Below are 19,727 nucleotides of genomic sequence, written 5' to 3'. Positions count from 1 at the left end.
ACGACCTAAGTAGTAATAATAATAAAGCGATAACGGAGTAATAAACCTCTAAATTATAAACGTTATTATTAAAAGCGAGTACGGTACTCTAAAGGGTTCGTACTATAGATTCCGCGGACTTAGGGACCTAAGACATTATTAATATAATATTTAAAAAAAGTAATAGAGTAATAATAACACTAAGCGCTTATTATATTTTTATAAAAATAGTTCTGCGCGGCATACTTAATATAATATACGCTAAATTTTAAAGAAGTATTAAATAAAAGAGCGAACTAGGGGCTATAAATTATTAACCTAGCTAATTATAATACTTAGTTTTTAAATTAAGCGCCTTATATATAACGTAAGCGGGGTAGGGGAGCGGGCGTACTTAGCTAACCCCGATCTTTTTAGTATTTACTTTTTTCTTTTTTTTAATAAGAGTTTATAATAGTTAATATAAGTAGTATATAAATAGTAATATATATACGAGGTTAAGGTAAGTAAAGGGGATATCGGGCTTTTTAAACGGACTGCTACCGCGGCCGCTACTAAGTATACTTATAGTACTAACGACCGTTCCGTTATTAATAATAGTAATACTATAATTAGGGGCTATAGTTATATTAAAACGAGTTAATAATAATTACGGAACGACTCTAAAAGAGACTTACTTAGGCACGGGGAGTATATAAGAATAAAGATCTAAGAGATATTTATTAATTATAATATTTATATAACGAGGGAGTAGCGTAAACGCTAATAAAAACAAGAGATTATATATAAAAAGGATAACTATAAAAAAAAAAAAAAAGGAATTCGGAATTATAATAATATAATGGATTCGGGATGCGGCCGGCGATAGGACGCCGATAACTTAGCGACCAGTATACGGATCTTATTATAAAAAAACTTTTTAAAAAGCAGAGCCCTTATAAAGGACTTTATAAGCTTTAGTTTTATAATATACTTATATTTATATTATAGCCTCGCTAGTTAAATACTTATAGCCTAATCTCTTATAATTCTAAAGCTTTTATTTTTATAGAGTAATTAGTATAAGTAATAATAGATTATAAAAACGAACGGAACGTTAATAAAACGATGCTTAGTTATTAGTAAAGAGCTATTAGTACCGACGAGCTATAGCTATTTAGAGTTAATTACTTAACCCTATTCTATCTAGGAGAACGAGCTTATTATAGGGCGAGTCCTATTTAAATACTAGCGTTTATAAAAGAGCTAGATAAAGAAGATAATCGGAATAAATTACTTTTATAGGCTAGTTACCCCGTTAACACCCCGAAGACCTTATTTATTATAAATAGGGCGTTTATTAATAACTAATTACCGGACGTACGAGGTTAAGGCGTATATAAAGGCGCGAGTAGTACTAAAATAGCTAGTTTAATAAACCCTATAGGCTTAATAATAACTTACTTTTATAAAATAATAAAAATAATAGTTAAAGATTGAAACTAAGAACGGCGTTAATACGAAGAGCTCGTTTAATAGCTTACCGAGCGGCTAGTAATACGTCTAAGTTAACGAGAATACGAAAAGCCTCCTTTTTATAACTATAAACCGATTAGAAAAGAGTTTACGAGTACTTAAATAATAAACTAGATTATTATTATAAAAGTAGGTAATAAGCTTTGCGCAAAAAGTATTATAAAATAGTATATTAAATAGGCCCTATTTAAGATATCCCTATCGTTATAAACGTAATAATATAATTATAAAAAGAGCCTCTAGGATCCCCTCTCTTAGGGCGACTTTTTAGCGTTTATTTATTAATAATACGTAGACCCTAAGACTTAGGAACGGGAATACTATAAAGAGCTAAGAATAAAGAGGCTAAAAGAGGGCCAGACCCTTACCTAGTTCCTTACTAAGTAGTTAGCGATTTATTATAACCTAGGTATAAAAGATATAGAAAATTCGAAAGTAGAGGTATATTAGTTCTTCTTTAGATTACTATCTTAGCTATAGGACGATTTAATTCGTTATAAAGTCTTAATTAAGAGAGTACGTAATATAGCTTACGAGGCTAATAGACTATAGTTATTAAATTAGTAAAAGGGCGGTAACTAGTTATAAAAGGATAGTAAGAAAAGGCTATATTTATTATTAAAATAACCGCGTCGAATATCCCCTTTTTATAAAAAAAAGAGTAAAGAGAGCTCTAAGGGGCTAGGCTCTAGGGACTTACCGGGAGTAATATTATAAAAGCCGTATAATAAAAGTACTCGCGCTAAGTTATTATAAAAGCGTCGTAGTAATAATATTAAGTACTTTACGTATAATAAAATAGGCTATATATTTAGTAAGTATTAAAAAAATAAGTTAGGAAGTAGGGGCGACGATAAGCCGACGTACTTTTAATTAAAGCTAACGTTAGTAACTATTTAACGGGTTACTACCGAGCTAAGAGTTATAGAGGTTAACTTATTAAAAAACGAGTAAGCATAAGTAATATACTTAATATACTTATACTAAGTATTAAGAGGGTACCGATAGGAATAATTACGAAGGGTAGGGCGATAGTTCTACGAGGTATTATTAAAAGGCTAATAGAAGTTAATATAAATATATACTCTAAAATAAATATTATTAGTACTAGGCTCGTAACTTACTTAGGGTTAACCCCGGCTATTACTATAGCTCCCTCGTTAAGGGACTTTTAGGGTAAAGCCGTAGGCTAAGGGAAAGCTTATTAATTAACGCTCTTCTTTATTAACTATTATAAGTAGCTAAAGAAGATTTGGTAACTATTCGCCGTAGTTAATAAGGATAAAAGAATAATAAACCTCTTATTATTATAACTATTAATAGGCTAGGAGGGTATTCGTATTAATATAGTAACGAATATATAGTTATATAAGCCTATCTCGGTTACCGAACTAGAGGTAATAGCTTATAATATTATTAAGAATTATAAGAGGGCGTATATATTATATATTATTATTATAAGAAGTATCGCGGGGGTAACGGAGACTAAACTATAAAGAGGTCTACTATTAAAACTTTAATTAGAAATAAAGACGTTCGACGAGTAGTTAATAAAGAGACCGTAGTTATATAACGGGGTAAAACACTCTATTAACTTAGTTCCGGGTACTAAACTACTATATAGTCCTATCTATTTATTAAGTAAAAAATAACTTAATAAGCTTTGTGCGTATATTATTAAGAATTTAGCGAACGGTTGTATTATATTTTTAGTTAATAAGGCTGGGGTACTAATCCTCTTTATATTAAAAAAGGACGGTACGCTATACCTTTATATAAACTACTACGGGCTAAATAAAGTAATTATAAAAAATTAATACTTATTACTACTCATTGGTAAGCTCCTAAATAGGCTTTATAAAGCGAAATAAATCTTAAAAATAGACATTAGGGATGCTTATTATTATATTTAAATTAAAAAAGAAAACCGATAGAAAATAGCATTCTAGAGCTAATACGGTTACTTCGAGTATACTATTATACCTTTCGGGCTAACGAACGTACCCGCAACGTTCTAAGTATATATTTACTAAGCGCTCGCCGACCTACTAAATACTTACTATATAGTATATATAAACGATCTAATAATCTACTTAATAATAAAAGAGTAGTATACGGAGGATATTAAAAAGGTCCTCTAACGTTTATATTTATATAGGCTTTTTACTACACTATTAAAGTACTTGTTTTATTAAAAAAGGGTCGAGTTCTTAGGTTATATTATTATACTAAAAGGAATCGAGATTAACTTGTTATAAGTGCGAACGATTATTAACTAGAAGGCGTTAGAGTCTATTAGGGATATCTAAGTGTTCCTGGGGTTCTATAACTTCTATCAGAAGTTTATTACTAAATACTTAGGTATTATTATACCGATAATAGTATTACTAAAAATAGAAAAGGGGTAAATAAGGGACTTTTAGTAGACTAAGGAAGTAGACGAGGCGTTTAATTAGCTAAAAGTCGCTTTTACTTCGGTAACTATACTTACGTACTAGAACTTATAACGTATTATACGGGTAGAAACCGACGCTTTAGTTAAAGCTATCGTAGTAATCTTATCGTAATAGGTTAATAAAAAATAGCAACCCGTTATTTATTAATTACGGAAGTTTATAGATACGGAGTAGTAATAGGCTACGGGCTAATAAGAACTACTTATTATAATAAAAGGGCTAGAGCACTAGGCTTATTACCTCTAGGGCCTTTTATAAAAGTTTATAATCTTAACGGATTACTAAGTATTTAAAAAAGTAATCGGCGCACTAGCACGGGACTTTTAAAAAAGGCTCGCGAGGTAAGTATATAAACTATTAATATTTAACTTTAACTTAGAATACTAGCTAAAGAAAACGAACCCGGCGGACGGTTTATTTAGAAAGCTAGACTATATAGAAGGGGAAGTGCTTTATAAAGACGTCCTCTTTATATTAATTTAGAAGCTACGTCTTATTAATAAACTACTACCCGACGTTTAGTAAAGGATAATTAGCTTAAAAGGATAAAATAATATTACTAAGGTATACGTTTAAATAATTAAGGCCTCCTTTCGTAATCCCGGCTAGATATTAACTAGCTCTAGGGATAGGGAATCCTCTCCCTAATATTAATAGCGTATTATAGGGCGTATTAATAAAATAGTAATAGTTATTATTATAATAACTTAAGGTAAGAAAGTAAGAGAGTTATTAGTAAACGCTCGTTAACGGTTTGGTAAGGATAAAAAAGAGTTAGATAGAGCTAGGGTTATTATATTAAAATAGTATATCTTACGCCCCGTTATAAAAGAGCTTATAAGGGGTAAAACGGTATTTACTTCTTATTTTTTATTAAAAACTAAGGAGCTCGTTAAAGGACTATAAGCTAAAAACGAGTTCTATATATTATAATTAGTAAGAGTTCGTACTACGGCTAGCGAGCTAAGAGTATATTTATTTAATAAATAGAGTATACTATTTTTTAAAAAAAGACTCGTTATTCTTTAAGTAGAGTCTCTTTAAATAGAGATCCTTTATTAATACTATAATAATTATAAAGTAGGTTATATAGGAGCTACGAAAACTCTCGAGCTAATTTAAAAGAAGTTTTATTAAGAAGATATTTAACGAGATATCTAAGAATACGTTAAGAATTATGAGTATTATTTAGGAATTATAACCCTAAGATATAAGCCGTACGGGTAGTTATAATTATTATTACTACTCTTATACCTATTTTAAGAAATATTTATAAATTTTATTACGGGGCTATTACTAAGCGCTTATAATAACGGCGCAGAGTATAATAGTATCGTAATTATTATTTATTATATAATAAAGTTCGTAAAGTTCTTACTTACTATTAAAATACTTAATATAGTATAAATAGTAAGTATCTTATATTAGGAGGTTAAATATAAGTTTAATATGCCTAAAGGTATTATTATAGATAAAGATAAGCTCTTTATAAGCGTATTTTAAAAAGAGTTTACTGAGGAACGGGCGATACGTTACTAACTATTTACTGCGTATTATTTATAAATAAATAGCTAAACGGAGCGAACTTATTAAATATTAAAAAAGTATCTAAGGATTTATACTAAGGGCTCGCTAAATAGGTAAGTAGCGTAGTTAGAAGAGGCCGAGTTTGTATATAATAATAATTAATACTTTATTATAAAAGTATCCCCGTATATAGTATTATATAGCTACTACCCTAGGTACGTTAAATATATACTTAATTATAAAGCTATAGTCTAGGGGGTTTAGGAAAGGGTTTAGAAAATTAGGGAGATTAGGGCTTAGGCTACGCGAGCATAAGCATAAGCTTTTAAAAACTAAGTAGCTTATTATAATAAAAGATATACCCTAAAAGAGTTTAATTATAAAGAGGTCGTTAGCTTATTAATAAAGAATATACGATTTAAAAATAATAAACTAGTACTAAGATATATTAAAGTAATAATAGCTAAAAGGGTAGGGAAATAGGCTTACTAAGTATATTTACTAAAGTAATATTAAAAAATATATAATATTTTCTTAGTTTCTTAGCTTAAGCTATAGGGAAATTACCGAACGATTAGTAACTAAATAGTAAATCTCTTAGAGTTAGAGGATAAGTAAGACGTTTAGGAAGTTAAAAAAATCGTTATAATATAAAGCGAGGGAAGAAACTTACGATATCTCGTTAAATAGGCTAAGTAGCTTACTAAGTATAATACGTAAGAGCTTATTAAGTATTTTAAAGGGGTAGCGGAAGTAGTTAATAAATTCGAATGTTATAAAAAAAGGGTATATATAAAATAAGATAATAAACGTTAAGTTCGTAGTAAAAAGTTGCCGAAAATAAGTTAATTAATAATATATTATAGAACCCTTTTTATTTAGCCTAGCGCAATTCTTAAGAAAAAGATATAGTATTATAACCCTTAGTAATACGTCGCTAAGAGATTACTAAGATCTAGCTACGCAAGGGGAATAACTTACGTAATATTAATAGTAGTAGTAGCGGCTTTAGTATATATTTTTAAAACTTAATAATTAGTAATAGTAGTCCGCTTAGTAAGTAAAAAGCGGGGAGGCTTCGTGCGCATACTTAGCTAATTATTTAAAATAAAGCCGTTAACCTTATTAATACTACGATAAGTAAGAGGGAGGTAGTTAAAGTCGCGCAGAGTATTATATATATTAATAATAGTAATTCGCAAAGCGTTTACTACCTAGTTACCATTAGAAGCTATAATAAGAAGTATAACGAGAGCTATAATAAGAGGTATAATAGGAGCTATAATAAGAAGTATAATAAGAGCTATAATAAGAAGTATAACGGGAGCTATAATAAGAAGTAGAGTAAGAGGTAAAGTAGGGGCCGTAACGTTATTATTATTAATAATAGGTCGGGGACGGGGGACGTTATCTAAAGCGACGCTCTCGTAGTCCTAGTTAAGCTAAGGGACCTTAGTAATATTAATATTTATAAAAAACTTAGTAATATCGAACTACTTATTACGACCCGCGGCTTTAATTTTAATATAAGTAATAGCCTCGTCGAGCTGTTATAAAGCTTTTATTTAGAGCGAAAGGAGTATAATACTAACCTTATTAAAATTTAGAGTAATATAACTAAGGGCTAGGGCACCCTTATCTATACTAAAGAGAGCGTTATAAGTAGGGGTTAGCGAGTTATTAATATTAAAGTAGTAGCGCTTATTATAATACTAAAAAAAAGAATTCTCTAAGTTATTACTAAGCTTTTTAAATTTAGTATCCTCGTACTAGGACTTATTAAACTTAAACTTAAAGTCGTCCCGCTCGTCGTTATTATTAAAAATATAGTTAGTAATAAGAGTACGCTTTTTAATAAGAGTCCGAGTCTCGGGACTATAGGAAAAAGGGGTAGTATTATATATAATAATAATATAAATAAGTACCTTATTTATTAAGAACTTAGTAATACGTTTATAAAAAATAAAAAAAATAAGAAACTCTTAAATATATATAATAATAACGCCCTTAGGAGTCTCTTTATAGTACTAAGCTAGAGCGTTAAGGTTATTTTATAAAGCGGTTATACGGCTATTATTATAAAAATAAGCTAGCTAGAGGCGACTAAGGTAGGAGATAATCTTAGTCTTATTATTAATATTAAGGATACTAGCTTAAGAAGAGAAATCTAAGTTAGTAAGAAGAAAATTCGCCGAACGATTACTAACGACTTACTATAATTAAGATTAATAAGTTTAAATACTCGTAGTTAGTAGCGAGCTCTTAGAGAGTAGCCTATTTAAAGTAGACCTTCTTTACTTTATTACTTATTAATAAGTTAGTAATATAAGTAACTACTTTCTCTTATATATTAATAATATAACTAAAAGTATAAAGAACGCGGCCGCGTTTATAGGAGTTAAGGCTACCCTATTCCTTAATATTATAAAACTTTATAAGGGTATTCTAAGTAAACTAAGCGGCGCTATATAGCTCCTTAAGAACTTAAGAGATATCGTTAGCTAATATTTTAGTAATAGATTAGTAAGGACTCGACGACTTACGGCAGAACACTTCTTCTTATTAATCTAATGAATAATATACTTAGTAACGTAAGCGCCGGTAATATAAATAAGCTCGTTAATATTACGATATAAACTAGTTAAGTAGCGTATATAAGGAGTACTATTACAGAGACTACAGAAGCCCTTTTTAAGATTATACTCTATATTAAGTATATCCTAAATACGCAAAATAGTAGATATTTCGGTAGATACTTAGTAATAGTATAGTAAGAGAGTCGTAATTAAGAAACGATACGGAATTAGAATATCGTAAGAAAAAAAGTATAGTTATATAGGAAAGAATTCGTAGAACGGTTACTAAATAGAAAGAGGAAAGAAAAAGTAAACACGCGATTAGTAACGGATAAAAAATCTTTTATTATAATTAATAGCTTAGTAATAATAATAACTACGAGGTTAGGCAGGCTCTTATATATTACGATAATTAGAATACTTTATTACGAATATATATTACTAACTTAGTAACTAGTCGGCGCGCTATTACTAAATAATAATAATAAGGTATTCGTTAAATAAAGAGATAGGAGTAATACTTTATTCCTAAGTAAGAAAGGATATTATTAACGCCTTACGGAATCTATTATAAATAACGACGTTAATAGCTTTATTATTAGTATTAAAAAAAGATATTACGTAATAACTTTAAGGACTAAAGTTATATAAGGGGGGAGTAATTATAATAAATTTAAGATATAGTTAGTAATAGGATACCGATAACTTAGTAACTAGTATACGGATCTTATTATAAAAAAACTTTTTAAAAAGTAGAGCCTTTACGAAGGACTCTATAAGCTTTAGTTTTATAATATACCTATACCTATATTATAGCCTCGCTAGTTAAGTACTCATAGCCTAATCTCTTATAAATAGCTTAAAAAGGGGTTAATATTAGTAAATAAAAGTGGGGCGACGACTGCCTAAGTACTAGTAGTTATAAGGACGGCCTATAAGTAGGAGCAACCTAAATATAGAATTATAGGGCTATTATTTAAAATAAAAGGTCTATACTCGGGCTAACGGGCGCTACTTATACTTACTATCGTACTATATATCTAAGGACTTCTTAAGTAAGGGATTAATATAGTATATATAAACTATAAGCGGGCTTTAGAACGAAGCCTAGAGGAGGGAGTACCCTATTAAGCCTTACTAATTAGGCCTTATTAATTAAAGGATAGCTTAGGGGGGTATAAAGAGGGGGACTAAGTAATAAAAAAGTAGCTTAGGTATATATAGAGCGCTAGTAGTATACCTCGAGGGAAGGGTAGATTTTAGTAATTCCTCTTTTAGACCCTAATAGCAGTTGGCCTCTGTGAGCTTCTTCCCTGTGTCGCACACCTATTAACACATCCGTTCAGTTCCAACTTCGCGCACCAATGCTTGGTGTGAGACGGCCGTGGCACGCTTTTGGATCCTGCTTTGCTTCCTGCGTTCACAGATGGCAGACTTTTTGTAACATGCTGCATGTAAATATTCAGAATATGAACCCATGACTCGCTCTTCTATGCGGGCACAATATCTCTATCATCTATGTATTCGTTTCTCATCTGCCTGGTCTCAATGTACGTCTTGTTCAGCTATAACCGGCTATAATGTCTTCAGCTCCTCCACCTACCACGTCCCTTGACCCGGATTGGGCTAAGGAGAGCAATACCGCCATGATTGTCGGTGTAACTGGCGGCTTCCACGCCCTTGCTCTGCTTTTCATTGGCCTCCGCGTGTACACCCGTGCCGCCGTCGTCAAGCTTATGGGGAGAGACGACTACGTCGCCATTGCATCTGTGGTACGTCTGCTTATGTTCGATTTTGGATCCTAAGGGCTGAGAAATATTGATTTTGGAAGTTATGTGCCATGGCAGGCATGACAATCTTTTCAGTGCAATCCTTTTACGGTCTTGGGAAGCACACACTCACCATCCCTGCCGAGAATATGGTCATCATAAGAAAGTCAAGCTTCTTCCAGTCAATCATATCTTCCATCGCTGGTTTGGCATTGCTGAAAGTATCGATTGGCCTTTCTCTCCTCCGGCTCAGTAATGGTATCTGGTACTCGAGATGTCTTTGGGCATTAATCGGTAAGTACCTTACTGACTACCTTGAGCTGTGAATGATTAGACCTTAGAGGTTACGTATGATTCCTTTCTAACTGCGATCAGTATTTGTGTCTGCTTATAGTTTCATGGCCTGGATGACGTTCTTGTTAGATTAGAAGTCCAATTCGACCGCGGCATACAGCCGACTGCGCAGGGGCCAATTGGGGGCCCTATTTACGATTATTATAGCCAGCCTAACCTACGGTTAGAACCTCCTTTTTATACCTACTACGTAGATATTTATATAGTTTAATTAATCTCTTCGTTAACTACGGTTTAAACTAATTACCCTATAATAAGGATACTAATACTAATTAGTAATTAAATTCTATTATTATAAATTAGTAAGGTATCTCGCTACGTAGAAAAGACGACTTTTTAATACTATACGGGATAAGAGATTCGTACTAATTAACTTTATAAAAGTAGATAAAAAAGGGGGCGATTTTTAAATACCGTACGGAATTAAGTAATTATAGCCCTTTATTACTTACGAGAGGTCGACGTTTATTACGTTAAACTACGTTAATTAACGGAACTACTTAAGTAACTAGCCTTTTATTATTGCCCTAAGTAGCTTTTTTACTAAACGACTTTTCTATAGCCGGCCTATAATTAAAGATTAACTAGTTAAATTAGTAAAAAGAAATACCTACGTAACGACTACTTACTTAATTAATTAGCGTAACGAACGAGCTTAATAATATAATATAAAAGAGCACCGCGCGATTAAAAAATAGGATTTCTAAACGTAAATATTTTTATTTAGTAATAAAAGTAACCCTATAGGAGTTATTAAGCTAAGAGATTTATAGTATATAGAAAAGTCTATTATTATAAAAATCTTATAAATATAACCTTAAGCTTATAATTTAAATAACCTCTTTATAGCTCCCTTAACTACCTCCCGAGTATTACTTAAGAATATAATATAAGGGACGGTTTAACGAGGGAAGAAGGGATTTAGAGGTCTTAATAATATTAAATTAAGAGTATTACGGATCTCGGATATTAACTTAAGAAAAAGGCGGCTACCCTAAAGTAGTCTTATAACCTCCCGCTAGAGTTATTATTAACTTAAAAAAAGGCTAAAAAAACGAGGATCTAAGGAGAAAAGAAAAGAATCCTTTAGAAAACTACTAAAGGGCTTCTTTTTTTATACTAGCTCCCGGCGCGAGATTACTAATTTTAAGAAATTAACTAAGAAAGCTATTTAGAAATTATAGAGAGTACGAGGCTTAGGAGGCTAGAAATATACGGGATAGTAGAAATTAGTAATTAATAAAGATCCCGAGACTAATTATTATATCTTTTTATAATAATATAAACGTCTACTATTATTATTATTAAAAAGAACTACTAAAACCTACCCTTTTATACTAGACGAAAAGGAGGATCTTAGTAAGTATAATAGCTAACGATTTAAAAAGGTAGTAGTAATTATTAAAAATAGTAAAAATAAGAGTAATAGTAAGACGGTAAGAAGAAGTAAGAATCTCTTAAACTTTAATAAATTCGTTAGGTAGTAAAAGTACGGATTTATTATAATTAGCGCGCGGATTAGATATATCCTTATCAAAATTAAATACGCTAATAACCGCTAATACGGGTATAAGCTAGAGTACGACCCTTAGCGAGTTAGGGTAAGGAAAAAAAAGACGAAACCCGATTTTAGATAGAATCTTAATCCCTTATAAATAGGTAAATATTAACCCGGATTATTAGGGGATATAGATATATAGAATTATAAATTAGCCTAATAGTAAGTAAATTAACGCGGTATTAATCTATTTAACTAAGGTTTATAAAAAAAAGGGGCTATAGGGGTAACCCCTATTTTACGAGATCGTAAACGACCTTAGCTATTAGCTAAATAAATAGTTCGTAAGTATAAGCTTAAGAATTGCAAAAGTAGTTAATAAATTCTTCTACGGGCGAGGGGTATTATTAGCGTAATTATAATCGTAAGAACTATATAAAATACTAATAGCAATAATTATAAAAAAGGAATTCGTGCTATAGAACTAGGTATAGGTTAATAGAGCGTATAATCGCTTTAATAAATTTAAAAAAAAAGTAAACGACCTAGATTTCTTCCCTATAATTACTAATAGAAATCTATTGTTATAAAAGGATATACCGGGGTAAAATATAGTACTAAAAGTACGATAATTAATAATTCTACCTATTTTAATTTATAACTCGTTACCGCTATTAATGCGAAATTCGGTAACGATCGGCTAATAAGAAAAGAAGTAGACGACCCGAAGTTACTAATAATACGTAGCGACGTAAGGATCGTATATAAATATTAAAAATCTAATAGTAAATACGAAGTAATTTATAGACTTTAAAAAGATCTTCTTAAAAGAGAAATTATACTCTAGGGGGAAGTATAAGGTCTTATAAAAAACCCTAACGATATTTTATAATTATTATAAAAAAGTCGGAATTAGGGAATATTAGTATTATTTAGTAATTAATATTATACTTATAAGCAAAGCCTCTAATTATTATTATAAAGCGGTATATAATCTCGATCGAAACGACTTTTTTAGTATAATTAACGTAATCCGAAGCTACTTCGAGACTTATAATAGGAACCTAGAGCTCTTATTTAAGCTACGAGCGATTTTTTTTATATTTATAACTAGGATAATAGAGGGTAAATTGCGAGTAAAGATCCTCGAAGAGCTTATCGATCGAATCGATAAGCTAGCGAAAACCTAGCTAAATAAGAGGATAAACGAGTAAAAAGTCAGATATCTCTATATTATAATTTAGTATATATTAAAAGTAAAAATAATATTATACTAAGTACTTAAAAACTACGAGACGCTCTACTCGAAGCTAAGATCTAGTTTTAATATTAAGGTAAGAATACCGTACTAAACTTACCTCTAGGTATACGACGGCCCTTATTAATAATATTAAGTTAATTAAACGTATAATAAGAAAGGAAAAGAGGCTAGATATAGTAATTACTAATAAGGAGGCCTAGACTCGTCGAATAAGTAAAGATTTAATTTATAAATAGGGTAATAGAAAAAGTAATATTATATTTATAAAAAAGATAGATATTAGTTAAGTAACTACTCTGAGGAAGAGCGTATTAAATTATATAAATAGTATAAAAAGTCGAGGGTAGTAAACGGTAAAACTAGCCCTCGTTAGTTTAATTAATTTTTTATTATATATAAGGGTAGATCTAGGGGTACGGAACCTAGTAATAGTAGTTAAAGTAATAGCTTAAAGTATATACCCCTTATAAGAGATTTAGAAAATAAGGAAGATCTTACCTCTTATATTAATAAATTAGATTATAACGAAATCGACGATATTAACTACTCTTTTTTTACCCCGTTAGCCTTTAGAAAATATATAAGGCTAAACGAATAGAGAGTAGTAAAAGCTCTTAATAAGTAGGCTTTTATTTATGGATAGTAAGGGAAGGTCCCTTAAACGACGGATATAGAGGCGGCTAAAAGGGCGAATTTAATAGGGCTAAAGCTTATTTTTTTAATAATTAAGGAGAAGACGCTGTCTTTTTTAATATTTAAAGAAAAGGAATATAGTACTAAGTAAATCTAGGGGTAACTATAAGGGTCCTTTTTATATTACTTAGATCCCTTGAATACTAAGCTCGTATAGGTATTTTATATAAGCGAAAGGTACGGCCTAGACGCTTTTTATAGGATTATTTTAAATACTAGGGTATTATAATAGTTAACTAGAGGAAAAGGGTAATTCTAGGCGTTATAAAAGATCGCGCTAATATATAAGAGATTAGGCTATAAGCACTTAACTAGCGAGGCTATAATATAAGTATAAGTATATTATAAGACTAAAGCTTATAGAGTCCTTCGTAAGGGCTCTATTTTTTAAAAAGTTCTTTTATAATAAGATCCGTATACCGGTTACTAAGTTATTAGTATTTTATTACTAACTATATTTTAAATTTATTATAATTACTCCCCCCTTACGTAACTTTAGTCCCTAAAGTTATTACGTAATATCTTTTTTTAATACTAATAATAAAACTATTAACGTCGTTATTCGTAATAAATTCCGTAAAGCGTTAATAATATCCTTTCTTACTTAAGAATAAGGTATTACTCCTATCTCTTTATTTAACAAATACTTTATTATTATTATTTAGTAATAGCGCGCCGACTAGTTATTAAGTTAGTAATATATATTCGTAGTAAAGTATTTTAACTATTATAATATATAAGAGCCTACCTAACCTCGCAGTTATTATTATTACTAAGCTATTAATTATAATAAAAGATTTTTCGTCCGTTATTAGTTGCGTATTTACTTTTTCTTCTCTCTTTTTATTTAGTAACCGTTTTATAAATTCTTTCTTATATAACTATACTTTTTTTTTTATAATATTCTAATTTTATATCGTTTTTTAATTATAACTCTCTCGCTATACTATCGCTAAATATTTACCAAAATATTTATTATTTCGCGTATTTAGGATATACTTAATATAGAATATAATCCTAAAAAGGGCTTTTATAGTCTCCGTAGTAATACTCCCTATATACGCTACTTAGCTAGTCTATATTATAATATTAACGAGCTTATTTATATTACTAGCGCTTATATCGCTAAGTATATTATTTATTAAATTAATAAGAAGAAGTATTTTATTATAAATCGTTAAGTCCTCGCTAATCCGTTATTAAAATATTAGCTAACGATGTTTTTTAAGTTCCCAAGGAGCTATATAGCGCTACTTAGTTTATTTAAAATACCCTTATAAAGTTTTATAATACTAAGGAGTAGGGTAGCCTTAATTTTTATAAGCGTAGCTACGTTCTTTATATTTTTAGTTATATTACTAGTATATAAGAAAAAATAGCTATTTATATTACTAACCCGTTAGCGGGTAGTAAGGTAAAAAAGGTCTATTTTAAATAGGCTACTCTCTAGGAGCTCGCTACTAACTATAAGTATTTAAACTTATTAATCTTAATTATAATAAGTCGTTAGTAATCGTTTAGCGAATTTTCTTCTTATTAACTTAGATTTCTCTTCTTAAGCTAATATCTTTAATATTAATAATAAGACTAAGATTATTTCTTATTTTAGTCGTTTTTAACCGGCTTATTTTCGTAATAATAGCTATATAACCGCTTTATAAAATAATCTTAACGCTCTAGCTTAGTATTATAAAAAGACTCCTAAGGGCGTTATTATTATATATATTTAAGAGTTTCTTATTTTCCTTATTTTTTATAAACGCGTCGCTAAGTTCTTAATAAATAAAGTACTTATTTATATTATTATTATATATAGCGCTACCCCTATTTTTTATAGTCCCGAGACTCGGACTCTTATTAAAAAGCGTACTCTTATTATTAACTATATTCTTAATAATAATAACGAACAGGACGACTTTAAGTTTAAGTTTAATAAGTCTTAGTACGAGGATACTAAATTTAAAAAGCTTAGTAACGACTTAAAAAATTCTCTTTTTTAATATTATAATAAGCGCTACTACTTTAATATTAATGATTTACTAACCCCTACTTATAACGCTCTTTTTAATATAAACGAGGGTACCCTAGCCCTTAGTTATATTATTTTAAATCTTAATAAAACTAATATTACGCTCCTCCCGCTCTAAGTAAAGGCTTTATAATAGCTTAATAAAGCTATTACTTTTATTAAAATTAAAGCTACGGGTTATAATAAGTAGTTCGACGTTATTAAGTTCCTTACGAATATTAATATTACTAAGGTCCTTTAGTTTAACTAAGACTATAAGAGCGTTACTTCGGATAACGTCCCCCGTCCCCGACTTATTATTAATAATAATAGCGTTACGGCCCCTACTTTACTTCTTACTTTATTTCTTATTATAGCTCCCGTTATACTTCTTATTATAGCTCCCGTTATACCTCTTATTATAGCTCCTATTATACTTCTTATTATAGCTCCCGTTATACCTCTTATTATAGCCTTTAATAGTAACTAAGTAGCGAACGCTCTATAAACTACTATTATTAATATATATAATACTCTACGTAACTTTAACCGCCTCCCTCTTATTTATTATAATATTAATAAGGTTAATAGCCTTACTCTAAGTAATTAGCTAAGTACGTATATAAAGCCTCCCCGCTTCTTATTTACCGAGCGGACTATTATTACTAACTATTAAGCTTTAAAAGTATACGCTAGAGCTATTACTACTATTATTAATATTATATAAATTACTCCCCCTACGTAGCTAGATCTTAATAATCTCTTAGTAACGTATTACTAAAAGTTATAATACTATATCTTTTTTTTAAAAATTACGCTAGGTTAAATAAAAAGGGTTCTATAGTATATTATTAATTAACTTATTTTTAGCGACCTTTTATTACGAACTTAACGTTTATTATCCTATTTTATATATACCCTTTTTTTATAGTATTCGAATTTGTTAACTATTTCCACTACCCCTTTAAGATACTTAATAAGCTCTTATATATTATACTTAGTAAGCTACTTAGCTTATTTAACGAGATATTATAAGTTTTTTCTTTTATTTTATATCGTAACGATTTCTTTAACTTTTTAAACGTTTTACTCGTCCTCTAACTCCGGGAGATTTACTATTTAGTTACTAACTATTTAGTAATTTCCCTATAGCTTAAGCTAAGAAATTAGGAAAATATGATATATTCTTTAATACTACTTTAGTAAATATACTTAATAAGCCTATTTCCCTACTTTTTTAGTTATTACTACTTTAATATATCTTAGCGCTAGTTTATTATTTTTAAATCGCATATTCTTTATTAATAAGCTAACGACCTCTCTATAATTAAACTCCTTTAGGGTATATTTTTTATTATAATAAGCTATTTAGTTTTTAAAAGCTTATGCCTATGCTCGCGTAGCCTAGGCCTTAATTTCTTTAATTTTTTAAACCCTTTTCTAAACCCCCTAGATTATAGCCTTATAATTAAATATATATTTAATATACTTAGGGTAGTAGCTATATGATATTATATATAGGGATACTTTTATAATAAAATATTAACTATTATTATATATAAACTCGGCCTCTTTTAGCTACGCTACTTATTTATTTAGCGAGCCCTCGGCGTAAATCTTTAAATACTTTTTTAATATTTAATAAGTTCGCTCTATTTAGCTATTTATTTATAAATAGTATATAGTAAATAGTTAATAATATATTACCTATTCCTTAATAAACTCTTTTTAAAATACGCTTATAAAAAGCTTATCTCTATTTATAATAATACCTTTAGGTATACCGAACTTATATTCGACCTCTTAGTATAAGATACTTACTATTTATACTACGTTAAATATCTTAATAATAAGTAAGAACTTCGTAAACTTTATTATATAATAAATAATAATTACGATATTATTATACTTTGCGCCGTTATTACGAGCGCTTAGTAATAGCCCTATAATAAAGTTTATAAATATTTTTTAAAATAAGTATAAGGGTAGTAATAATAATTATAGCTACCCGTACGGCTTATATCTTAGGGTTATAACTCCTAAATAATACTTATAATTCTTAACGTATTTTTAAATATCTTATTAAATATTTTCTTAATAAAACTTCTTTTAAATTAGCTCGAGAGTTTTCGTAGCTCCTATATAACCTACCCTATAATTATTATAATATTAATAAAGGATTTCTATTTAAAGAGACTTTATTTAAAAAATAATAAGTCTTTTTTTAAAAAATAGTATACCCTATTTATTAAGTAAATATATTCTTAGCTCGCTAGCCATAATACGAACTCTTATTAATTATAATATATAAAACTCGTTTTTAACTTATAGTCCTTTAATAAGCTCTTTAATTTTTAATAAAAAGTAAAAAGTAAATACCGTTTTACTTTTTATAAGCTCTTTTATAACGGGGCGTAGGATATATTATTTTAATATAATAACCCTAGCTCTATCCGACTCCTTTTTATTTTTACTAAACTATTAACGAGTATTTATTAATAACTCTCTTACTTTTTTATTTTAAGTTATTATAGTAGTAACTATTACTATTTTATTAATACGCCCTATAATACGTTATTAATATAAGAGAGAGGATTCCCCGTCCCTAGAGCTAGCCGATATTTAATTAGGATTATAAAAAGAGGCCTTAACTATTTAAACGTATACCTTAGTAATATTATTTTATCTTTTTAAGCTAATTATCCTTTATTAAACGTTAAGTAGTAGTTCGCTAATAAAACGTAGCTTCTAAGCTAGCGTAGGGAGGACGTCTTTATAAAGCACTTCCTCTTTTATATAATTTAGCTTTTTAAATAGACCGTCTACTAGGTTCGTTTTTCTTAGCTAGTATTCTAAATTAAAGTTAAATATTAATAATTTATATACTTACTTCGCGAGCCTTTCCTAAAGGTCCCGCACCGGTACGCCGATTACTCCCTTAAGTACTTAGTAATCCGTTAGGACTATAAACTTTTATAAAAGGCCTTAAAAATAATAAGCCTAGTACTCTAGCCCTTTTATTATAATAAGTAGTTCTTATTAACCTATAGCTTATTACTACTCTATATCTATAAGCTTCCGTAATTAATAAGTAACGGGTTATTATTTTTTATTAACTTATTATAACAAAATTATTATAATAGCTTTAACTAAAGCGTTAGTCTTTACTTATATAATACGTTATAAGTTCTAATATATAAGTACGGTTACCGAGGTAAAAGCGACCTTTAGCTAATTAAATACCTCGTCTACTTCCTTAGTCTACTAGAAGTCCCTTATCTACCCCTTTTTTATTTTTAATAATACTATTATTAGTATAACGATACTTAAGTATTTAATAATAAACTTCTAATAAAAATTATAGAACCCTAAGAATACTTAGATATTCTTAATAAACTCTAGCGCCTTTTAATTAATAATCGTTCGCACTTACGACGAGTTAATCTTAATTCTTTTTAATATAATAACATAACTTAAGAACTTAACCCTTTTTTAATAAAACGAGCACTTTAATAATTTAGTAAAAAGCCTATATAAACGTAGACGTTAGAGGACCTTTTTAATATCCTCTATATACTACTCCTTTATTATTAAATAGATTATTAAATCGTTTATATATATTATATAATAAGTATTTAGTAAGTTGGCGAGCGCTCGGTAAATATACGCTTAGAACGTTGCGGGTGCGTTCGTTAGTTTAAAAAGTATAATAGTATACTTAAAGTAACCGTATCGGCTCCGGAACGCTATTTTTTATCGGTCTTCTTTTTTAATTTAAATATAGTAATAAGTATTTTTAATATCTATTTTTAAAATCTATTTCGCTCTATAAAGCTTATTTAAGAGCTCGCCGATAAGTAGTAATAAGTATTAATTCTTTATAGTTACCTTATTTAGCCCGTAGTAGTTTATATAAAGGCGTAGCGTACTATCCTTTTTTAATACGAAGAGGATCGGTACCCTAGCCTTATTAACCGAAGGTATAATACGACTATTCGCTAGGTTCTTAATAATATATATATAAAGCTTATTAAGTTATTTCTTACTTAATGGATAAATAGGACTATATAGTAGTTTAGTACTTAGAACTA

The 19,727-nt window shown here is 29.2% G+C and overlaps 1 protein-coding gene across 1 annotated transcript; it reads left to right on the top strand.

The window, feature by feature from the left end:
- Positions 1-9,633: 9,633 nt before the first annotated feature.
- On the top strand, positions 9,634-9,858 carry CLUP02_05822 (uncharacterized protein; the record flags this gene model as incomplete). Its single annotated transcript, XM_049284827.1, has 1 exon — positions 9,634-9,858. One exon carries the CDS (start codon positions 9,634-9,636, stop codon positions 9,856-9,858), a length of 225 nt encoding a protein of 74 aa, XP_049141970.1.
- Positions 9,859-19,727: the final 9,869 nt, after the last annotated feature.

This window comes from Colletotrichum lupini, chromosome 3, assembly GCF_023278565.1.
Source record: "Colletotrichum lupini chromosome 3, complete sequence".
Lineage (NCBI taxonomy): Eukaryota > Fungi > Ascomycota > Sordariomycetes > Glomerellales > Glomerellaceae > Colletotrichum > Colletotrichum lupini.
This window is presented reverse-complemented; position numbering and strand designations above follow the sequence as displayed.